Source organism: Chlorocebus sabaeus, chromosome 1 (genome assembly GCF_047675955.1).
Source record: "Chlorocebus sabaeus isolate Y175 chromosome 1, mChlSab1.0.hap1, whole genome shotgun sequence".
Classification (NCBI taxonomy): Eukaryota; Metazoa; Chordata; class Mammalia; order Primates; family Cercopithecidae; genus Chlorocebus; species Chlorocebus sabaeus.
Window position 1 is genome coordinate 11,030,246 of NC_132904.1, and position 22,215 is coordinate 11,052,460.

The window sequence follows — 22,215 nt, forward strand, 5'->3', positions numbered from 1 at the left end:
AGGCAGAGGTTGCAGTGAACTGAAATCACACCACTGCACTCCAGCCTGGCGACAGAGCAAGACTCTGTCTCAAAAAAAAAAGGAAGAAAAGAAAAGAAAGAAAAAAGGGAAAGAGGCCAGGCGCAGTGGCTCACGCCTGTAATCCCAACACTTTGGGAGGTCGAGGTGGGCACATCACCTGAGGTCAGAAGTTCAAGATCAGCCTGACCAATATGGAGAAACCCCGTCTCTACTAAAAATACAAAAAATTAGCTGATTGTGGTGGCGCATGCTTGTAATCCCAGCTACTCAGGAGGCTGAGGCAGGAGAACCACTTGAACCCGGGAGGCGGAAGTTGTGGTGAGCCGAGATTGGTCCATCATACTCCAGCCTGGGTAACAAGAAACTCCGTCTCAAAAAAAAAAAAAAAAAAAGAAAGAAAGAAAAAGAAAAAAGAAAGAGAAAGAAGAAGAAAAATAGCAGATTCACCTTAAAGTTTTTTCCAGAAACCAAAAGATACAGTGGAATGCAACAGTCTGCATTTTAACTGACATCTACCCCAAAAGGGAGAACCATAACATTCATGGAGGTACTGCAATACTATATTGACTTGTAAAAAGGATGAGCAAGCTTTTGTTCCATCTCCCTGTTCCAAAAATCCACCTGATAAAGTATCCTCAAGTACAGAACTGATGAGATGTTAGAGGATAAGAACAGATACTATTCTTGCTTACAGACCAAAAAAGCATGGCTGGATGTGGTGGCTCACCTTGTAATCCCAGCACTTTGGGAGGCTGTGGAGGGCAGATTACCTGAGGTCAGGAGCTTGCAACCAACCTGGCCAACATGGTGAAGGCCCATCTCTATTAAAAATACAAAAATTAGCCAGGTTTGGTGGCACAAACCTGTAATCCCAGCTACTTGGGAGGCTGAGGCACGAGAATAGCTTGGACTCAGGAGATAGAGGTTACAGTGAGCCAAGATCGTACCACTGCACTCCAGCCTGGGCAATAGAGTGAGACCCCTCCCACAAAAAAAAGCAAATAAACTACTATAATTAACATTCCCATCAGGGTGGATCACCTGAGGTCAGGAGTTCAAGACCAGCATGGCCAACACGGTGAAACCCCATCTCTACTAAAAATACAAAAATTAGCTGGGCATGGTAGCAGGCACCTGTAATCCCAGCTACTCAGGAAGCTGAGGCAAGAGAATCTCTTAAACCCAAGAGGCGGAGGTTGCAACGAGCCGAAATCGCACCATTGCCCTCCAGCCTGGGCGACAAGAGTGAAACTCCATCCCCCAACCAAAAAAAAAAAAAAAAAAAAGTGACTGAAAAAAGTAGGCATGCTGGAATAGATAAACATACTGTACTGTACGATGTGAGACCAGAGAATAGTGTTCCAAGAAAGGAGCCAAAGGACACATTTACAAAACCATCAGGAAAACACTGGTGACATCGGTGGGCATCAGCATCACTTAGAAATTCAGTGGTGGCTTCTGAGCAGTCCACAGCTGATGACAGGAGAAGCAGTCACAGAGCTGAGTTACTCAAGATATATGGAGAAGTATCTTTCAACACATAAAAGAGGCCAGATAGCATTGCTTAGCTGCCAAAAGCCAGAAATATGCAACTACCATAAAACTGGCAATGTTGCAGGGGTAGGTAGCCATGGGGAGTTCGATTCAGAGTTGTGGATACAATAGAGCATGGCATCCTTAGGGGAAAAATATGTGGATAGCCAAAAAAGATGCTACTACACATCTACAAAGAGAAAAAGGCAAGAATAGAGGAGGAAGAGGCAGCTAAGGGCCATCACCATAATACACAGTCAAAATCCTTCATTCGGCTCCCGGATCTGAGCCAACTTTTTTTTTATCTAGGCTCACTGCAACATCCTCCACCTCCAGGGTTCAAGGGACTCTCCCGCCTCAGTCTCCCTAGTAGCTGGGATTACAGGCACACGCCACCACGCGCAGCTAATTTTTGTATTTTTAGTAGAGATGGGGTTTCGCCACGTTGGCCAACCTGGTCTCAAACTCCTGACTTCAAGTGATCTGAACGCCTTGGCCTCCCAAAGTGCTGGGATAACAGGCATGAGTCACCGCACCTAGCTGAACCAACTTTCACATCCAAAACTCAATTACTGAAGAGGTGCCCAAATCCCTAGGAAAGGATGCTAAAACTGTAATGGTTCCGCCAGTTCCTCCTAAAAGGGAGTATGTCAACATATCACCTACTCAGACTATTGGGTAAAGGCAAATGCCTAAACACTTTGAGGATTTGGGGGACAAGATCTGAACTGACATTGAGACTTGGAAACCCAAAGCATCATCATGATCCCTGCATTAGACTGGGGACTTACAGGTGTCAGGCAGTAACTGAAGTCTTAGCCAAAACTTACTAGCTCATAGTAAGTCTGCTTGTCCATGGACCCATCACTAGTCATTTCCTCAGGCCCAAGAGGGCTGGGCATGGGAGGCTGAGGCAGGAGAATTGTTTAAACCCGGGAGGTAGAGGTTGCAGTGAGCCGAGATTGCGCCACTGCACTCCAGCCTGGGCAACAGAGTGGGACTCTATCTCAAAACAAACAAACAAACAAACAAACAAATTAGCCAGGCGTGGTGGTGCACGCCTGTAGTCTCAGCTGCTTGGGAGGCTGAGGTCCAAGAATTGCTTGAACTCGGAAGATGAAAGTTGCAGTGAGGCCAGATGGCACCACTGCAAGCCAGCACATTCCATCTCAAAAAAAAAAAAAAAAAACATTTAACAGGACTGATATACTAGGAGTTGAAGTAATCACATTGGGTCCTTGGCCTAAGAGATAAGAGCTATCATAGTGGGACGGACAAACCCCTCTAAAACCCCTCCCTCTCTTCAGCCATGATAGTAAATCAAAAGCAGCATCACATCCTGGGGAGGGACAGAGATCAGTACCACCATTAAAGACAAAAAGGATGCATGGGTGTGGTGTCTATCACATCCATACCTAGAAATATATCTCCAGCCCACACACTGGGTAAGCTGCCAACTTTGACTCAAACTGTGAGTAGGAAACGGCTCTGCACCTAGTCTAGGCTGCAATGCACACGGCCTTGCCACTTAAGCCATGCAACCCAGCAGATCCTGGGGGAGCCAAAGTATCAGTAGCGAAAAAAAAAAATGCAGTGGAGAACTTATGGCAAAAGCACAATGCGAGTCCCTGAGATTCTGGAGCAAGACCAAGCTGTCCAAAGCAGAGAAGTAGGTGCCTTTTGAGAAACAGCGTCAAGGCTGTGACTGGAAAGCTTGACTATGAAGCATCCAGAACTGCCCCATTATGAATTGGGTCTTGTCAGACCTATCAAGTCATAAAGTCAGACAGACCCTTTAGTCAGATATTAAGATGGAAATGGTATATCCAGGATGAGGCTGAAAGCAGAACCAGAAAATATTAGTACACTGCATGAGCAGGTGGCCCAGACACCCATGGTACCCACCGCAGTTGTAAAAGTACCTCTTCCCTGGAAGACCACCTCAATGCCACACTCCTCCACAACCCAGGAAATTCTATGCTAGTTCTTTTGGGCCAGGTACAGTGGCTCATGCCTGTTTCCCAGCAATTTGGTCACTTGAGCCCAGGAGTTGGGGACCAGCCTAGGCACCATAGTGAGGCACTGTCACACTCCAAAAAATTAAAGAATTAGCTGGGTGTGATGGCACATGCCTACAGTCCCAGCTACTCAGGAGGCTGAGGTGGGAGGATCCTCTGAGCCCAGGAGTTCAACGCTGCAGTGAGCTGTGATCACACACTGCATTCCAGCCTAGACGACAGAGTGAGATCCTGGTTCAAAAAGAAATTGAGGCCCAGTGTGGTGGCTCACGCCTGTAATCCCAACACTTTGGGAGGCCGAGCCAGTCTGATCACTTGAGGTCAGGAGTTCGAGACCAGCCTGGCCAACATGGCGAAACCCTGTCTCTACTAAAAATACAAAAATCAAAAGTCAGCTGGGAGTGGTGGTGGGCACCTGTAATCCCAGCTACCCAGGAGGCTGAGGCAAGACAATTGCGTTAAGCTGGGAGGCAGAGGTTGCAGTGAGCTGAGATCAAGCCACTGCACTCCAGCCTGGGGAAGAGCGAGACTCCATCTCAAAAAGAAATTGAGCCTTTTTTCCACTGTCATGTCTACCAGTTCCCTGCCAAGCACTGGTTATTTGCGTATCCTTCCCCTCCATTAATTGAGGCAGTGCCTCTTGCTGCCAGGTGGGGGCAGTGTTGCTCCTTGAACAAACATTTTCCAGACCTCGCTACTAGCAAAATCATTTGGTAAGACAGTCAATGAATTGGCTGAGAAATGATCATTTGAAAATTTATAGCATTCCCAACATAAAAAGGCAAACTGAAAAAAACTTATAGAGGTAACTAATAAATGTATATTGAGTCCTATTTGTGAATTGTATTCTGCTAGACAAAAGAGATAGCAGGATGATTTACCCACATTGAATCAAACCCCAAGGAGTTTATTGTGGGTGGGAAGGGGTAGATTAGGCTTGGGGGAGCAGTGGTGATAGGGAGGCAGGGCTTCTTTTTCCTGTAGAGATGGGGGTTTCGTCTTCCTATGTTGCCCAGGCTGGTCTCAAACCTCTGGCCTCAAGGGACCCTCTCACCTTGGCCTCCCAAAGTGCTGGGGTTACAGGTGTGAGCCATTGGCCGTTAGAAGCAGGGCTTTTTTTTTTCTTTTTTTTTTTTTTTGAGACAGAGTCTCACTGTGTCGCCCAGGCTGGAGTTCAATGGGGTGATCTCAGCTCATCGCAATCTCCACCTCCCGGGTTCAAGCAATTCTCATGCCTCAGCCTCCCGAGTAGTTGAGATTACAGGCACACTCCAACATGTCCAGCTAATTGTTGCATTTTTAGTAGAGACACAATTTCACCACATTGCCCAGGCTGGTCTTGAACTCCTGACCTCAAGTGATCTGCCCGCCTCGGCCTCCCAAAGTGCTGGAATTACGTGCCCAGTCTAGCAGCACTTTTTTTTTTTTTTTTTTTTTTTTTGAGACGGAGTCTCGCTCTGTCGCCCAGGCTGGAGTGCAGTGGCTGGATCTCAGCTCACTGCAAGCTCCGCCTCCCGGGTTTACGCCATTCTCCTGCCTCAGCCTCCTGAGTAGCTGGGATTACAGGCACCCGCCAACTCACCCGGCTAGTTTTTTGTATTTTTAGTAGAGACGGGGTTTCACCGTATTAGCCAGGATGGTCTCGATCTCCTGACCTCGTGATCCGCCCGTCTTGGCCTCCCAAAGTGCTGGGATTACAGGCTTGAGCCACCGCGCCCGGCCTAGCAGCACTTCTTAATGGCTGTATTGATCAAGTTGGGCTATAGCTAAAGGCAACGGAGAGGCACTGAAGGATTGTGAGCTGAAGTGAGACCTGACCAGACTTTTTTTTTTTTTTTTTTTTGAGAGGTTTCGCTCTTATAGGCCAGGTTGGAGTGCAGTGGCTCGATCTCAGCTCACCACAACCTCCGCCTTCCTCAAGTAATTCTCCTGCCTCAGCCCGCTGAGTAGCTGGGATTACAGGCATGCGCGACCATGCCTGGCTGATGGTGTATTTTTAGTAGAGACAAGGTTCCTCCATGTTGGTCTGGCTGGTCTCAAACTCCCAACCTCAAGTGATCCACCCACCTAGGCCTCCCAGCATGAGCCATGGTGCCCGACAGACCAGAGTTTTTATTTGTAAAGATCGCTCTGACTACGGTGTGGAGAATGAACTAGAAGGGAAGACGCCAGAGCCAGGAAGTCAGACTAAGTCTGTTAACTACAGATTGCTTTGGGAGGCCAAGGCTTGAGAATCACCTGAGCCCAGGAGTTTGAGACCAGCCTGGGCAACACAGCAAGACCTCTGTCTATACAAAAAGTAAAATAAATTAGCTGGGCATAGTGGCCAGTGCCTGTACTCCCAGCTCAGCCCAGAGGATTGCTTGAGCCCAGGAGTTTGAGGTTACAGTGACCAAGAGTGAAACCCTCTTTTATTTTTGAGACAGGGTCTCTATTTGTTGCACAATTAAAGCTCACTGCAGCCTTGAACTCCTGGGCTCAAGCAATCCTCCCTACCTCAGCCTCCCCCAGAACTGGGACTATGCACATGAACCACTACACTCAGCTAATTTTTATTTTTGCAGAGACGGGTCTCCGTATGTTGCCCAGGCTGGTCTCAAACTCCTGGGCTCAAGCAGACTGCTTGCCTTGGCCCCCCAAAGTGCTGGGATTATGTGGGGGAAAGAAAAAAGAGATCAGACTGTTACTGTGTCTATGTAAAAAAGGAAGACATAAGAAATTCCATTTTGATCTGTACTAAGAAAAATTCTTCTGCCTTGAGATGCTATTAATCTGTAACCCTAGCCCCCAACTCTGTGCTTGCAGAAACATGTGCTGTATTGACTCAAGGTTTAATGGATTTAGGGCTGTGCAGGATGTGCTTTGTTAAAAATGTGTTTGCAGGCAGTATGCTTGGTAAAAGTCACCGCCATTCTCCAGTCTCGAGTACCCAGGGACACAATGCACCGCGGAAGGCCGCAGGGACCGCTGCCCAACAAAGCCTGGGTATTGTCCAAGGTTTCTCCCCACTGAGACAGCCTGAGATATGGCCTCGTGGGAAGGGAAAGACCCGACCATCCCCCAGACACCCGTAAAGGGTCTGTGCTGAGGAGGATTAGTGAAAGAGGAAGGCCTCTTTGCAGTTGAGATAAAAGGAAGGCACCTGTCTCCTGCTCGTCCCTGGGCAATGGAATGTCTCCGTATAAAACCTGATCGTACATTACATTCTATTTACTGAGATAGGAGAAAACTGCCTTATCGATGGAGGTTAGACATGCTGGCGGCAATACTGCTTTTTTTTTTTTGAGACGGAGTCTTGCCTTGTCACCCAGGCTGGAGTGCAGTGGTGCAATCTCTGCTCACTGCAAGCTCCGCCTCCCGGGTTCCCGCCATTCTCCTGCCTCAGCCTCCCAAGTAGCTGGGACTACAGGTGCGCGCCATCACACCCAGCTAATTTTTTTGTATTTTAGTAGAGACGGGGTTTCACCATGTTAGCCAGGATGGTCTCGATCTCCTGACCTCGTGATCCGCCCGCCTCGGCCTCCCAAAGTGCTGGGATTACAGTGCTGGGATTACAGGCATGAGCCACCGCGCCTGGCCGGCAATACTGCTCTTTACTGCACTGAGATGTTTGTGTAAAGTCAAACATAAATCTGGCCTACATGCACATCGAGGCACAGCACCTTTCCTTAAACTTATTTATAACAGAGTCCTTTGCTCACATGTTTTCCTGCTGACCCTCTCCCCACCATTACCCTATAGTTCTGCCACATCTCCCTGACCGAGATGGTAGAGATAGTGATCAATAAATGCTGAGGGAACTCAGAGACCGGTGGCGGTGCGGGTCCTCCTTATGCTGAGTGTCGGTTCCCTCGGCCCACTTTTCTTCCTCTATAGTTTGTCTCTCTGTCTTATTTTGTCAGTCTCTCGTCCCACCTGACAAGAAATACCCACAGGTGTGGAGGGGCTGGCCCCCTTCAGGATTACAGGCGTGAGCCGCTCTACCCAGCCTACTTTTTTTTAAATGCCCTCTTTTCTAGTAGATTCTATGTCACTACACAAGAGGTTGCAAACTCACAATCACGGCCACCTTTGGCCCACAGGCATATTTTGGTTTTTTGTTTGTTTGTTTTTGAGACTCGCTCTTGTCCCCCAGGCTGGAGTGCAGTGGGGTGATCTTGGCTCACTGCAACTTCCACCTCCCGGGTTCAATCGCTTCTCCTGCCTCACCCTCGTAAGTAGCTGGGATTACAATCACCCGCCACCGCACCCACACCACGCCCGGCTTATTTTTGTATTTAGTAGTTTAGTAGAGAAGGGGTTTCACCATGTTGGCCATGTTGGTCTCTAACTCCTGACCTCAGGTGATCCGCCCACTTTGGCCTCCCAAAGTGCTGGGATTACTGACATGAGCCACCGCGCCCGGCCAAAAAAATTTAAACTCAACATTTTAAAGTGGGTAAATACACAATTCTGGACTTCTGGATTCTTTTGAAAACTATTTGATCACACAGAGACAATACTGTCACAAGGCAACAATCAGCTGGAGCTGTGAAAGGGCTGCCCAGTTCACCAGAGTCCCAACTCAGTTCATTTCACTTACCTACATTACTTAGCTGATTTCTGTAGGTGAGTTGGAGACCCCTAACCCAAATCCCCTCTTTTCCACTTCCACCGCCATTACACTTGCTAGTATTGAATTCTCTTGCCTAAACTACTATGGCAATCTAATTAATGACCTTGTCTCCATCTTATCCCTCAATGTCTTATCACTTTCCTACTTAAAAACTCTCCCTGGTTTTTTTTTTCTATCTATGATTCAAGTGATTTAGCTTTGCTCTCAAGGTCCTGCTTAGGTGGCTTTCCCCAGGAAATACATTCCAGTTTTATATTCTAATACTCCCCTTTTGCCCGTCTTTCATGAATTGTAGCCACACACTTCCTTCTTTTTCTAGCACCAAGCTTGTGCTCCAGTTGTTTCTTTAACCAGAATTCCCCTCCGGAGTCTTTCAACCCTTTCAGGCCCACTCTATAAAGCATTTCCCAACTGCCATTCCCACTCACAACCTCCCCAGCCTTGTCTGTCTACTCTGGGCCATCTTGATTTTCCATAGTTTATCTGTCCTACATTTTTTTTTTTTTTTTTGAGACAGGGTATCAGTTATCCAGGCTGGAGTGCAGTGCAGTGGCTTGATCACAACTCACAGCCTCAAATTCCTGGGCTCAAGCAATCCTCCCACCTTAGCCTCCCAAGTAGCTGAGGCTACAGGCATGCACCACCGCTCCTGGCTAATTTTTTTATTTTTCTGTAGAGATGGGTATCGGTTTCTCACTATGTTGCTTAGGCTGGTCTTGAACTCTTGGGTTCAAGAGATCCTCCCGCCTTGGCCTCCCAAAATGCTGAGCCAGGCTGGGTGTGGTGGCCTACGCCTGTAATCCCAGCACTTTGGGAGGCTGAGGCAGGAGGTCACCAGAGGTCAGCAGTTCGAGACCAGCCTGGCCAACATGATGAAACCCCGTCTCTCCTAAAAATACAAAAATTAGCGTGGCTTGATGATTGCGGGAGCCTGTAATCCCAGCTACTCAGGAGGCTAAGGAAGGAGAATCGCTTGAAACTGGGAGGCAGAGGTTGCAGTGAACCGACATTCCGCCACTGCACTCTGGGCGACAGAGCAAAACTCTGTCTCAGAAAAAAAAAAGTTTATAAAGTGTGCTTGTACACGTAGATGTTTACCACGAACGACTGAACTAATGCTGTCCGGTCTCAGTAAAACAGTCTATAGCTGACTGCAACCATAGTGATTAGGCAGGAGTTGCAGCAGGCAGCACCGCTGGAGCCCTTTAAGATTCCCCAACAATAAAATGCGGGTTGTCATCCTACCTAGCTCTTGGGATTTTGATGGATTAATCGATTAATACAGTGTGCTTAAAACGGTGCTCCATAAATGTTAGCTAATGTTGGCCCGTAATAGTCCAAGATCTAAAGAAAACGCACCAGAAGACAGGACATAGGGGACCAGTTAGGAAAAAATCAGATCCTGTCTTCAGTGGAGCACTTACGCCCTGACTTACTTTCCCGAAATGGCTCCACCAAAGGGGACCTCCTCCCGAGTTTAGCTCGGGATCCAGTACCTGAGTCATCCCCTGCGGTGAGACCCTGGACACCAGCCTCCGAATGTGAGCCCGGCAGCTGGCGGGGAATCGAAACGACGGCGGTGGAGGCTTCAGGAGGCTGTAGCTCCATGGAGGCGGATCCTGCACACAGGTTTCGGGTGTGTGGGGGCAAGGGGGAGCTCAGAACAGGGTTAGCGGGTAAGCAGTCGTGACCGTCAGTCCAGGATCCGCGTGAGGCAGTGACCTCACCGCTCCTGCCACATGCACTGGGTGAGAAAACTAAGCCGCAATGCGGTCGGTGAGGTTCCGTAGGACGCATGCGCGCCCTTTTCGCGCCGCAAGTTCAGGTAGCGCTTTGTCCACACCCTCCTTCCCTGGAACTCTCTACCCACAACTCCCCGGGGTCGCATGCGGTCAACGTATGCGCGTGCGCTCGCCATAGCCCCGCCCCCAAATCCCGTGGGCCTCTGCGGGATGGTATTTAATCGTCTCTCCGTGCCAATTTCGGTCTCATTTTTCTACTGCCGCTGGTAGGTGATTTCGTAAGCTTTGTGGCTGTCAGTGTTTTGTGCTTTGTCCGTTTCTTTTCTTTTGAACGATTGTGCGAACTTCGCATAGCACGCGCTATGCCTTCTGTGTTGTAGCTGTCTGGCCAGGGTGACTGGCGGGTGAGGTCTTGTGGGTGGCCTCGAGACTTAAATTAAGTAGCAACGGGGCTTTGTGAAGGACAAAATGGCCATGGCGGGCCGTGCAGGACCCCTCCCTATGATGAGGACCTTTTCACAGACCTGTACTGAGCTCCGTGAGGATAAGTGACTCTGAGGAGATGGGCCCTGCAAGCCTCTTACTTAGCCGTCGGCTCAGAAGATAGCGTTTTCGAAATGCCCTGTGTTGACCTAATGTCTTCTTGGACTCTTGTCTGCAGGGTTTACGCGCACGTTGGAATCGAAGAGAGCTCTATGTTACAGTAAGTTCTTATGGCCATTTCTTAACCTCTGCTCTTTCGTTGAGTGTGTACAAGTTGCTACGGGGATGATTTTACAAACTGAACTCTCTCTTTCTGATGGATTAGTGGAGAAAACAAAAATTCTGAGTAGCACTGTACTGTACGCAATAAATGTCAGGGACCTATGGATTTGTCTGAGGTGTTAGTGAAGGGTGTTATTTTTCAGATGTTTAGACCACAAGAGCTCACTGGTGAAGGAATGGGACAAGACCCATCTTTCTGCAAAGCCAGCGTTACAGTAATGTTCCAGGTAGGTGTACATGCTTTTATGCTCTTACAGAGGAGACCTTGCTAGATAACCACTCCGTGATGAACACAAAATGACAAGCATATGGCTGAACTTATAAGTGATGTCATGTTACTACTGAGAAGTGATAGTGAGGTCTTCAGGGGTCTTTGAATGACTATTTTTAGGTACATAAAATGCCTTCCTCTGTTGTCTACAGCATCTCATCATCTATCCTGAGGAATTCAGCTGCCTCCCAGGGTGAATACAGGTAATTATTCAAATTGGTGTGTGTCATCTCTGTAAATGTTCACAAGAGAACAAGTGGCCGGCGGAAGCAATTGTTTTTTTGGCGCCTTCCATCTTGTTCCTCTTGAAATAATTTTCTGGGGAGCGAGATCGCACCCGGGTACTACAGTTCTTGTAAGGGTTCGCTGTTATCCTCATCCATATATCGATCACTTTACTGTCAGATGATTTGAATTGATAAGCTGATGTTCTGTGAGGTACAAAAATTAATAGCATGTTAGAGTTCTGATGGCAGTTGTTGATTATGAATAAGTTTCATTCCATCCTAATACCTTAAGATAACTAATTTGCTTTGCTTTCCAGGTATTCCTCATGACAGTCTGCCTCTATCTTACAGTACGTTGCTTTTTTAATTCTATGGGCCTATTATCTAATTGATAACTTAGCCATCTTGATGTTTGTTGCCAAAGCCTGCTTAAACCATAAAGTTTTCTGGTTCCTCTTGTTCTCCGTAGTGATGTTTCCAGACCTCCCCTTTTTTCTCTCAGATAGATGCCCACTGATCTGCCCAGGGTCAGACAAATGCTTGTCAGTTGTAGCTTTCCACGGTTCAGCTCCAATGAGGAGGAAACATCCTGCCTCACCCCTGTTCTAGCCTGGGAACCAGTAATTGTGAAACCGCCAGGGTTAACTGAAAAAGGGCATGAGCGCTTATTCCATAAGGAACTGTCTGAGGCATTTGGTTACCTTTTCTTAGCTTGTCCACTAGCAACCGTAACTAAAATAGTTTTGGCTGTTTGGGATAATTAGCTAATTGATTGATTTTTTTGATTCAGGAGCAGCTTGTTGCCATATACCATTGAAAAACCTTCAGAGCTGAGAGGTTAGTTGATTTTTTTTTTTTTTTTTCCCCTTACCGCTTATGCCACCAAGCAGACAGTTTCTATGATGAATCAAACTAGCTCACTATGACTGACAGTGAAAATACATGAACACCTGAGAAATTGGAGAATGCAGGGAGTGGGGGTAACCATGTCTGAGGAATCTTTCACCCACAGTTTTGTTTTTCTCTAGGTGTTATTAACCAATAACCTCTGGCTCTAAGGTGAGTAATTTCACTGTATTCAATGCATTCAGCATATAGAGTAGAAAAAACTGCCTTTTTAGGCCTGTATATATGATGACTTACATGGAATCTCGTTCGGCTGATGACTTGCTGTTGAGACTCTGAAATCTGATTTTCTAAGAATGATGGGTGGGAACAACTTAATGCAGGATAGGAGAAGCACTACTGACTTGGTCTTCCTCCTTTCAGGGCCAGCACCTTCTCTCTAGCACTCAAGAGGAGTTTGAGGTAAGTGGCTTTGCAATAGCTGCCATCAATGGCTGCTATATACAATTTTCTGTGATTTTTGTGTGTGATGGCACTGTGGTCTGGGTGGATGTGTACAGATAGAACTGGCTTAACCCAAATCTTTGATCTCCTGGACCACCAGGTGATGATCACCTGCTCACCAGTGATGAGTTGAATACCGCCCCAGTCTGATCAATGTGACTGAAAGGTATTTTCTGAGCTGTGAGCCTGCCTTCCAGTGACAACTTCTAAAAATTACAAGTTATTTGAGGAGGCATTACAGTCGATAGGAAGTTCTTGGGCTAAGTAGTGTTTCCTCTAAAATGTGCCCTGAAACTTCTGTCTGCCAAGCAACAGATATAGTTCAGAGATTATAAAATGTACTGTAGAATGAAAATCTCTCAAGACTACATTTTTTTTCTTGATTTTGCAGGAAAACTAGGTGTTACTGTTCACTCCAGACTGAAGTTACAGGTGAGTAAACCTAAATGTAAGGTGGACTACGCTAAAAATTCCCAATGAAGAAACTTTCACACGTCTTACTCTCTGTCCTAGTCCCAGAGCCTGTAAAGGTGAACCCACTGGGACTGGCTGGGGGAAAAGAGGAAGATTTGTTCCAGAAGGAACTGTCTGAGGGATGACAAATATTTCTATACAAAGAAAGGGAGTAATCATCACTTGTTGAAAACATTGATTTTAATTTTTCCAGGTCTGAGTAAAGAACAAGGTGCATAAAAAATGGTAGGTATCTGTTTAAATATTTAACTGGTTTTATAATAGCAACCTTTTACTCTTAGGTTACATAGTATTAAATATTGTGTACATTCATATTTTCCAATCCAATAAGAACTTTTGTTTTTCCTCTGCAGGAATCTGTTTTGGAGGACATCAGAAGGTGAATTTTCCAAGTCCTTGGATAACCTAGCTGTTGAAGTTACCACAGCATAATTTTAGTCGTCTTAATGGCATGGCGGCTTTTTTTTTTTTCTTCAAAGCTTTACTGTGAATCATGCCTTTGGGTGGGTCTACCTGGGCACAAGGAAGTGACCCCCTGAGAGTTTGCTATTTTTAACTGGGTTTTACCCAGCTTGCTTAGTCTAATGCTGCATTTCCTACTCCAAGGCAGCATTCAAGGAGCCTAATTTATCAACACACTTTAGGGACTTTTTCCCTAGATGTACCTCACGAAGGAATTTTAAATGAAAAGCTTGCTGGGTTTAGGGGGTCTTTTAGATGTACCTTAAAATGTTAGCAGACACAGATTAAGACACTGGGAGCCAATGAAACAGTTGAGGGTTTGCTGTGTGTTGATGTTTCTGTATTTTATCGCCCCCTTCCTACAAATTATTTCTGTGGAATCTACCTGCCCTTTTGTTTTTTAGATACAAGGGCTTGGTTTTACTACCAAGGCTGCGCTCAAGGCCCCGGCTTTAAGAGATCTTCCCAAAGTGCTGGGATTGTAGGTGTGATTCATGGCACCCAGACTTTGCTGCCTTTCTTACATGATGCAAGCCCAGAACCAAAACTCAGGCACTGCATAGATGGCCAGTTTGGCAAACTACTGACCTAGCTTGTTGCCGGTTGTTGATTGAGCTTCCCATAACTCCATTTCTGTTCCTCTGTATACAGCCACCTTCTATTCCCATCATGAGCCTTTAGGTCTCCATTTGCATGTTGCAAATACTATGTGCCATGTAGGCAGCTCATTCAGGGCGTTGCTCTAAACTACAAAAAAGGTTCCCTTGAGGAGTGGCTGTCAATTTGTGTTGCTGTATTGGTTGTTGATGAAAATAATAAAATGATTGATTACATAGTCCTGTTTGTATGTGTCTCCTTAGCACCAGTGTGTAAATTTCCATGGGAAACTGGCTTCCTCTCATGTTCCCTCAATTCCCTGGAACTGGAAGGGACACCTGACAGGGTCTGCCTTCTAGGCAGTATGTTAAATGACTAACCTGAGCAGAGCATCCATCTTGGTGTGCACAACACCATTACATTGGAGCTTTTTTTAAAAGTTTCCCTCTTGCCTAGTCCTATGGTGCAGGGACATGATCACAAGCTCACTACAAATTCAAGCTTTTGGGCTCAAGCAAACCTTCACTTGAACCAGCAGGTGTAGTCTCGCTCTTGTCACCCAGGCTGGAATGTGGTGGCATGATCTCAGATCACTGCACCTTCCACCACCTAGGTTCAAGCCATTTTCCCTGCCTCAGCCTCCTGAGTAGCTGGGACTACAGGCGTGTGCCACCACACCCAGCTAATTTTTAGTGATTTTAGTAGAGATGGGGCTTCATCGTGTTAACCAGGATGTTCTCAATCTCCTGACCTCAGGATCCTCCCACCTCGGCCTCCCAAAGTGCTGGGATTATAGGTGGGAGCCACCGCGCCTAGCCAAATAATCTATGCTTTTTATTTATTTTGAGACGGAGTTTCACTCTTACTGCCCAGGCTGGAGTGCAATAGCAGGATCTCCCCACTGCAACCTCCGCCTCTCGGGTTCAAGCGATTCTCCTGCCTTAGCCTCCTAAGTAGCTGAGATTACAGGCATGTGCCACCACGCCCAGCTAATTTTTGTGTGTGTGTGTGTGTGTGTATATATATATATACACACACATTTTTTTTTTTTTTTTAGTAGAGATGAGATTTCTACATGTTGGTCACGCTGATCTCAAACTCCCGACCTCAGGTGATCCGCCTGCCTCGGCCTCCTAAAGTGCTGGGATTACAGGTGTGAGCCACCGCACCTGGCCAAATCTCGCTTTTCAATTGGCCTTGAGGAAGAAGGGAAAGCACAAGGACGGTGCCAACCTGTGGATACTGTGGGGGTAAACTTGTGTATGGTTAGTCAGCAGCTCTCAATTTTTTCAGACAGTCTCACTGTCAGCCAGGCTGTGGTACAGTTGTGCAGTCACAGCTCATTGCAGCCTAAACTTCCTGGGCTGCAGGGATTCTCCCACCTCAGCCTCCCAAATAGCTGGGACTACAGGTGCACACCACCACGCCCAGCTAATTTTGTATTTTTGGTAGAGTACAGACAGTTTCACCATGTTACCTAGGCTGGTCTTGAACTGAGCTCAAGCAGTCCACCCAATTCTGTCTCCCAAAGCACTGGGATTACAGACATCTGCACTTGGCCGCTTTTCTTTCTTTCTTTCTTTCTTTTTTTTTTTTTTTTTAAGCCATCAGGTATTTAAGCCAGCCCTCAATCTTTTTAACCAGGCAGCCCCCAAACCAGAATATTTTTGGAGAGATTTCTTCAGTGTTTTGGGAATTTTTTTTTTTTTTTTTTTTTTTTAGAAGCTCTTTGTCACCCAGGCTGGAGTGTAGTAGTGTCATCATGTCTCAACATAGCCTCAAGCTCCTGGGCTCAAGCGATCCGACACCTCAGTTTCCCAAGTAGCTAGGACTATAGGGACATGCCTATTATGCCCAGGTAATTTTAATTTTTTGTAGAGATAGTCTCACTATGTTGCCCAAGTTGGTCTTGAACTGGGCTCAAGTGATCCCATTGCCCAGTGTCTCAAAGTGTTGAGATTACAGGCATGAGCCACTGCACCCTGCGTCCCTCAAAAGAGCAATTTTTTAAATCTTCCCTGAACTTGGAGACTCCAACCTGCATTGACAGGTAGCTCCCCATCGGGTGATTCCATTATAAGCCATCAGATAATGACTACTCATATTTCTCAGAGTGTTTGGGAGAATGGATACCAAGTAGTGATAAGTTATGGGATTTCTAACCATTTTTATTTATTTGTATTTTTATTTTCATTTATTTTTAAGAAGGAGTTTTGCTCTGTCACCCAGGCTGGAGTCCAGTGGTGTGATCTCAGCTTACTGCAACCTCTGCCTCCCGGGTTCAAGTGATTCTCCTGCCTCAGCTTCCCAAGTAGCTGGGACTACAGGCATGTGCCACTACACCTAGATAATTTTTGTATTTTTAATAGACATGGGGTTTTACTATATGTTGGCCAGGCTAGTCTCGAACTCCTGACCTCAGATGATTCGCCCACATCGCCCTTCCAAAGTGCTGGGATTACAGGTGTGAGCCACCGCACCAGGCCCTGCTTTTAATTTTTGTTTGTAAATTTTAGGATTTCTCCAGTCAGAATTATAAGAACGGCAACTCAGCTGAAACAACACACATTTTTTGCTCATTAAATGGTAGCCACATAGACTTGAGAGTTGTCATCACAATCACTACAACCACAAGAATGGAAGGGTCAGTTCTGAGAAGACCACCCAAGGACCCTAGGGGAGCACCAGAATTTAGAGATGGAGGATCAGCAGAGCAGAAACAGAAAAGCAATGCGAGCAGTAGGCACCTGCACGGTACTGACTTCAGAACTGAGGGAAGTCTCCCCGCTGCCCACAGTTGAATCTTTTGTTAAAGCCACAGAGAAGTCAGGTGGGGACTGGCCAGGCGCAGTGGTTCACACCTGTAATCCCAGCACTTTGAGAGGCCAAGGTGGGTGGATTACCTGAGGTCACAAGTTCAAGACCAGCCTGGCCAACATGGTGAAACCCCATCTCTACTAAAATTAGCTGGGTGTGGCAGCGTGCGCCTGTAGTCCCAGCTACTCAGAAGGCTGAAGCAGGAGAATCTCTTGAACCTGGGAGGCAGCGGAGGTTGCAGTGAGCTGAGATCGCGCCACTGCACTCCAGCCGAGGCGACACAGCAAGACTGTATCTCAAAAAAAAAAAGGCTGTGCGCAGTGCCTCGCGCCTGTAATCCCAGCACTTTGGGAGGCTGAGACAGGCGGATCACCTAAGGCCAGGAGTTCAAGACCAGCCTGACCAACATGGAGAAACCCTGTCTCTACTAAAAATACAAAATTAGCCGGGCGTGGTGGCACACGCCTGTAATCCCAGTTGAGGCTGAGGCAGGAGAATCACTTGAACCCAGGAGGCGGAGGTTGCGATAAGCTGAGATCACACCATTGTACTCCAGCCTGGGCAACAAGAGAGAAACTCCGTCTCAAAAGCAAAAACAGAAATGAGAGTAGGACAAAATGCAGAAACGGAGAAGGCTGGAATGATTGAAGCCTGGCTCCTCACATTTCTTCTGTACATTAATGACTCAGACTACGATGTTTCTAGTGGGAACCTCTTCCCTAAGCTCCAGATACATCAAACAAACCTCCCACTTAATGTACAATGAGACATTCAGCTCCTTGATTCCCTGCTTTCCCCCTGCTCCTCCCCTCAACTCTATCTCCCCACCCTAGTAAATGGCACCAGCACCAGCAAGCTCCTCTATCTCAAATGCAGCAATGCGCTCACCAGAAAAACCAAGGCCTCGTGGTTTTTGTTGACTCCTGTTTGGTTACATCCTAGAGGAAGCAGGAGAGACATGAGACAGTCAAACAAACAATTGAATATTATTGAAATCGTGCAGTAGTTCTTGACCAAGGGTGTTTTTTGCCCACTAGGGGACATTTAGCAACATCTGCAGACATTTTTGGCTGTCACAACTTGGAGAGGGGAGGTATATACTACTGACAACTATTGGGTACTGGGCAAGGATGCTGCTAAATCCTGCACTGCACAGGACAGCCCTTCTCCCCCATCACCCCCCAAACAATGAACTGTCCAGTCCAAAAACTCAATAATGCTGAATTTCAGACACCCTGAGATTTACAATATTTACCGTCAAAGAAGAAAGCGTGATGCAGCAAGAAAGGTGGTGGTCAGAAGGCTGAGTGTAGTGGCTCATGCCTGTAACCCCAGAACTTTGGGGGGCCGAGGTAGGCGGATCACCTGAGGTCAGGAGTTCAAGACCAGCCTGGCCAACATGGTGAAACCCCATGTCTACTAAAAATACAAAAATTAGCTGGGCATGGTGGCGTACACCTGTAGTCCCAGCTACTAGGGAGGTTGAGGCAGGAGAATCGCTTGAACCCAGGAGACGGAGGTTGCAGTGAGCCAAGATCGCACCACTGCACTCCAGCCTGGCGACAGAGCAAGACTCTGTTTCAGAAAAAAATACAAAAATTGACCGGGCGCGGTGGCTCACGCCTGTAATCCCAACACTTTTGGAGGCCAAGGCGGGTGGATCACGAGGTCAGGAAATCCAGACCATCCTGGCTAACACGGTGAAATCTCGTCTCTACTAAAAAATACAAAAACTTAGCTGGGCACAGTGGCGGGCACCTGTAGTCCCAGCTACTCGGGAGGCTGAGGCAGGAGAATGGCATAAACCCGGGAGGCAGAGGTTACAGTGAGCCGAGATTGTGCCACTGCACTCCAGCCTGGGCAACAGAGTGAGACTCTGTCTCAAAAAAAAAAAAAAAAAGTGATCAGGGAAGGCATCCCTGAAGGGGTGCCACTTGAGCTGAGACCTGTAAGAGAAGATAGGGAGACATGGGCAGAAAGGTCCAGGTTGAGGAAACAGCAGATAACATAAAAAAGGACTAATGATTCATGTGGGGAAAAGAAAGAGAGATCAGCCTGTTACTGTGTCTATATAGAAAGAAGTAGACATAAGACTCCATTTTGTTCTGTATTTGAGATGCTGTTAATCTGTGACCCTACCCCCAACCTTGTCCTTGCAAGAGACATGTGCTGTGGTGACTCAAAGTTTAACAGATTTTGGGCTGTGCAGGATGTGCTTTGTTAAACAAGTGCCTGAAGGCAGTATGCTTGTGAAAAGTCATCACCATTCTCTTAATCTCAAGTACCCAGGGACACGTACACTGCCAAAGGTCGCAGGGACCTCTGCCTAGGAAAGCTAGGTATTGTCCAAGGTTTCTCCCCATGTGGTAGTCTGAAATATGGCCTCGTGGGAAGGGAAAGACCTGGTCGTCCCCCAGCCTGACACCCATGAAGGGTCTGTGCTGAGGAGGACTAGTACGAGAGGAAAGGCGGCCTCTTGGCAGTTGAGATAGAGAAAAGCATCTGTCTCCTGCCCCTCCCTGGGCAATAGAAAATCTCCATGTAAAACCAGATCGTATGTTCTGTTTACCAAGATGGGAGTAAACCGCCTTAGGGCAAAAGGTGGGACTTGCTAGCGCAATGCTGCTCTTTATGCACTAAAAGGGTTTATGGAGATGTTTACATATGCATATCAAGGCACAGCACTTTTCCTTAAACTTATTCATGTCACAGAGATCTTTATTCTTCCCTGGTTGACATTTTATCAGAGAATGTAACGCCTGACTCCTACCTGGAGGATCTCAGCCATGCAAGACGCTTTGATGCAAAGACACTGCCTCTATTTCCAACCCGGGTTAAAGGGTTTCCAACAGAACGATCTACGTTTATATTAATAGAGCTTCCAAAAAAGCAAGACCTTAAGTCCCTTCTCAGCGAGGGCCTCATATTAATCTCTTTCATTCTGGCGGGTTTGCTTTGATCGATTAAAAAAACATCGCTCCATTTCAATTTTACCTACACTCTCCTCCTCCTCCTTCACCCCAGTCCTCTAACGACCCTGCCTCTGCCTTCGAGGAGAGGCCCTGTGGTTTCTTGGTCGGACTTCCGAGTGGGCTGCCTTACCGCGTTGCTGGTCGGTCTGAAAGTAACTCTAAGGAGTGCGTGGGTCGGAGGACATCGGAGCTGAGGCGTCAGTACCTTTCTCCCACCGCGGGATCCCGGGTTTGAGGATCAGGAGCCTCCGAAATGGCTTTCTCAGGGCATCTTTCCCTCTCAGTGAAGGGCCGGGCGGTTGCTGGTGGACAGTACAAATGCAAAGTGCAGGTCGTGCCTCGCCCCTATGTCCTCAGTTCTCACAAACTCCCGAGAGTGCGTGTCACCATTTCCCCGTTTAACTGGGGAGGAGACAAGGGCCTAAGTACCAAGCCCCAGACCATTAAGTCAGGAACAGGAGAACGGGGAGCCCAACCTCCTTTTTTGGACTCCAAAACTTGTGCTTTGAAACCGCGCCGCGGCTTCTCCCAAGCAAGGTCCCAGAGAGGGGCGCCCCCACCTGCAGCACTGTCCCGCCGCCCCGTGGAGAGTCCAAAAACCTCTAGGCTGGGAGACTAACGCCACAATCTGGGAAAAAGAGGCTACCCGGGTACTGAAATCACGATTGGTATGTGGGCCAATCCCAGGATCCTAAAAAAGCGAAGGGGCGGGTTTATGCAAAACAAACTGAGCAGAGACCAGGCGGGAGAAGCAGTATAGGACTCTTAAATAGGTCTGTTTCCAAAATATAGCCACTACTATTAAGAAAGAATAATGAAAACTGCGTTTTGGAATTATAACGTATTGGAAAATAATTTAACATTTAATGCCTAGACAGTTACCATAACTGAGTAGAAGATAGGAAGGATAAGGCAACCAAGGCAGCACCAGTACAGGTATCGCTTCTCGGCCTTTTGGCTAAGATCAAGTGTAGTATCTGTTCTTATCAGTTTAATATCTGATACGTCCTCTATCCGAGGACAATATATTAAATGGATTTTTGGAAGTAGGAGATGGAAAAGGAGCTTGCTCCGTCCACTCCACGCATCGACCTGGTATTGCAGTACTTCCAGGAACGGTGCACCCCCTTTCTGGGGGAAACAAATGGGTTGTGCAAAGTAAGACTTAGTAGTAATGTATAACTTAAATGAAGTAGGTTTTGGTTAATATTAATACATGTTTGGTTTAGTTGAAGTGTGTGTTTCTATTTCTGTAAGGTAGGGTCTTACTCTGGTTCTATATGAAGTGCTGTACTACAGTCTCACTTAGAGTGATTTGTCTCTATCTTCAGAGTGGTTGAGTCTATGAATAAAGGTGCGTGCCACCACGCCCGGCTAAATTTTTACATTTTTAGTAGAGATGGGGCTTCACCGTGATATAATCTGATCTCGTGATCCGCCCGCCTCGGCCTCCCAAAGATTACATACAGGCATGAGCCACCGCGCCCGGCCTTAGTTCTTTTTATCATGTGTTTAACGCTTTTTTCCCCATGGTTTTAACTAGAAACTAAGGCGGAAGAATCTCTATAGGAAATTCCAGGTTACAATGCACTGTGACTCCACTCGAATCCCTTTTTCTTTTCTTTTCTTTTTTTTTTTTGAGACGGAGTCTCGCTCTGTCGCCCAGGCTGGAGTGCAGTGGGCGCAACTTCGGCTCACTGCAAACTCCGCCTCCTGGGGTCACGCCATTCTCCTGCCTCAGCCTCCCGAGTAGCTGGGACTACAGGCGTTCGCCACCACGCCCGGCTAATTTTTTGTATTTTTAGTAGACATAGGGTTTCACCATGTTAGCCAGGGTGGTCTCGATCTCCTGACCTCGTGATCCGCCCACCTCAGCCTACCAAAGTACTGGGATTACAGGCATGAGCCACCGCGCCCGGCTATCCGCCTCTTAAAGAGTAAACGAGGCCGGGCGTGGTGGTTTAGTAATTCCAGCTGTAATCTCAGCTACTTGGAAGGCTGAGGCAGGAGAATCGCTTGAACCAGGGAGGCGGAGGTTTAGGTGAGAGGAGATCGCGCCATTGCATTCCAGCCCGGGCGACAGAGCAAAGCTCTGTCTGTCTGAAAAAAAAACAAAAAATCCTTCGGTTTCCTTTTCCCATCTTTCTTTCTTTTGTGACTTATATTCTAGAATGAAGCCCCACACATCGTTAATGATCTGAATCGGTTCTAAAGTGTTTCTTAAATCGTTTGTTGTTTCTTGTCTAACAGTCCAGAACACATATTACATAATGGAGCCCAGAGAGAGACTAGGGCCAGCTTGACCCGGCCACGCAGTCCAGGAAAGGTGCGTTTCACTCCAAGTGCAAAAT

General features: G+C 47.0%; 1 protein-coding gene, 1 long non-coding RNA gene and 10 other non-coding genes across 15 annotated transcripts in view; 10 read left to right on the top strand and 2 right to left on the bottom strand.

The window, feature by feature from the left end:
* The window catches only part of SLC3A2 (solute carrier family 3 member 2), a 29,629-nt gene extending 19,670 nt beyond the window's left edge, over positions 1–9,959 (bottom strand). For 2 of the 3 annotated variants that reach the window (XM_073015354.1, XM_037999180.2), the window contains exon 1: positions 9,684–9,959. In XM_073015354.1, the coding sequence (XP_072871455.1) occupies positions 9,684–9,795 (112 nt within the window). In that variant the 5' untranslated portion in view covers positions 9,796–9,959. The remainder of the gene's footprint in view (positions 1–9,683) is intronic. The other variant, XM_073015352.1, reaches the window with a different exon arrangement.
* LOC119624511 (U2 spliceosomal RNA) lies at positions 542–728 on the bottom strand. Its single transcript, XR_005240683.1, has one exon. It is a non-coding gene; the product is annotated as a U2 spliceosomal RNA (small nuclear RNA).
* A 209-nt stretch (positions 9,960–10,168) lies between the features above and the next one.
* Positions 10,169–14,313, top strand: LOC103233820 (uncharacterized). Of its 2 annotated transcripts, XR_005240583.2 has the most exons (11): positions 10,169–10,632; positions 10,838–10,921; positions 11,118–11,168; positions 11,510–11,542; positions 11,983–12,029; positions 12,221–12,251; positions 12,462–12,500; positions 12,934–12,974; positions 13,210–13,241; positions 13,370–13,395; positions 13,883–14,313. It is a non-coding gene; the product is annotated as an uncharacterized lncRNA (long non-coding RNA). The 2 variants fall into 2 exon arrangements; XR_497500.3 differs by having other exon boundaries at positions 10,170–10,632; positions 13,370–14,313.
* Positions 10,690–10,763, top strand: LOC119624602 (small nucleolar RNA SNORD26). The gene has a single exon (XR_005240759.1). It is a non-coding gene; the product is annotated as a small nucleolar RNA SNORD26 (small nucleolar RNA).
* On the top strand, positions 10,973–11,044 carry LOC119624601 (small nucleolar RNA SNORD27). The gene has a single exon (XR_005240758.1). It is a non-coding gene; the product is annotated as a small nucleolar RNA SNORD27 (small nucleolar RNA).
* Positions 11,366–11,440, top strand: LOC119624600 (small nucleolar RNA SNORD28). The gene has a single exon (XR_005240757.1). It is a non-coding gene; the product is annotated as a small nucleolar RNA SNORD28 (small nucleolar RNA).
* On the top strand, positions 11,761–11,885 carry LOC119624608 (small nucleolar RNA SNORD22). The gene has a single exon (XR_005240764.1). It is a non-coding gene; the product is annotated as a small nucleolar RNA SNORD22 (small nucleolar RNA).
* Positions 12,087–12,151, top strand: LOC119624599 (small nucleolar RNA SNORD29). The gene has a single exon (XR_005240756.1). It is a non-coding gene; the product is annotated as a small nucleolar RNA SNORD29 (small nucleolar RNA).
* Positions 12,320–12,389, top strand: LOC119624603 (small nucleolar RNA SNORD30). Its single transcript, XR_005240760.1, has one exon. It is a non-coding gene; the product is annotated as a small nucleolar RNA SNORD30 (small nucleolar RNA).
* Positions 12,657–12,725, top strand: LOC119624604 (small nucleolar RNA SNORD31). The gene has a single exon (XR_005240761.1). It is a non-coding gene; the product is annotated as a small nucleolar RNA SNORD31 (small nucleolar RNA).
* Positions 13,014–13,139, top strand: LOC119624607 (small nucleolar RNA SNORD22). The gene has a single exon (XR_005240763.1). It is a non-coding gene; the product is annotated as a small nucleolar RNA SNORD22 (small nucleolar RNA).
* Positions 14,314–20,802: 6,489 nt separating the features above from the next.
* On the top strand, positions 20,803–20,993 carry LOC119624696 (U2 spliceosomal RNA). Its single transcript, XR_005240840.2, has one exon. It is a non-coding gene; the product is annotated as a U2 spliceosomal RNA (small nuclear RNA).
* Positions 20,994–22,215: the final 1,222 nt, after the last annotated feature.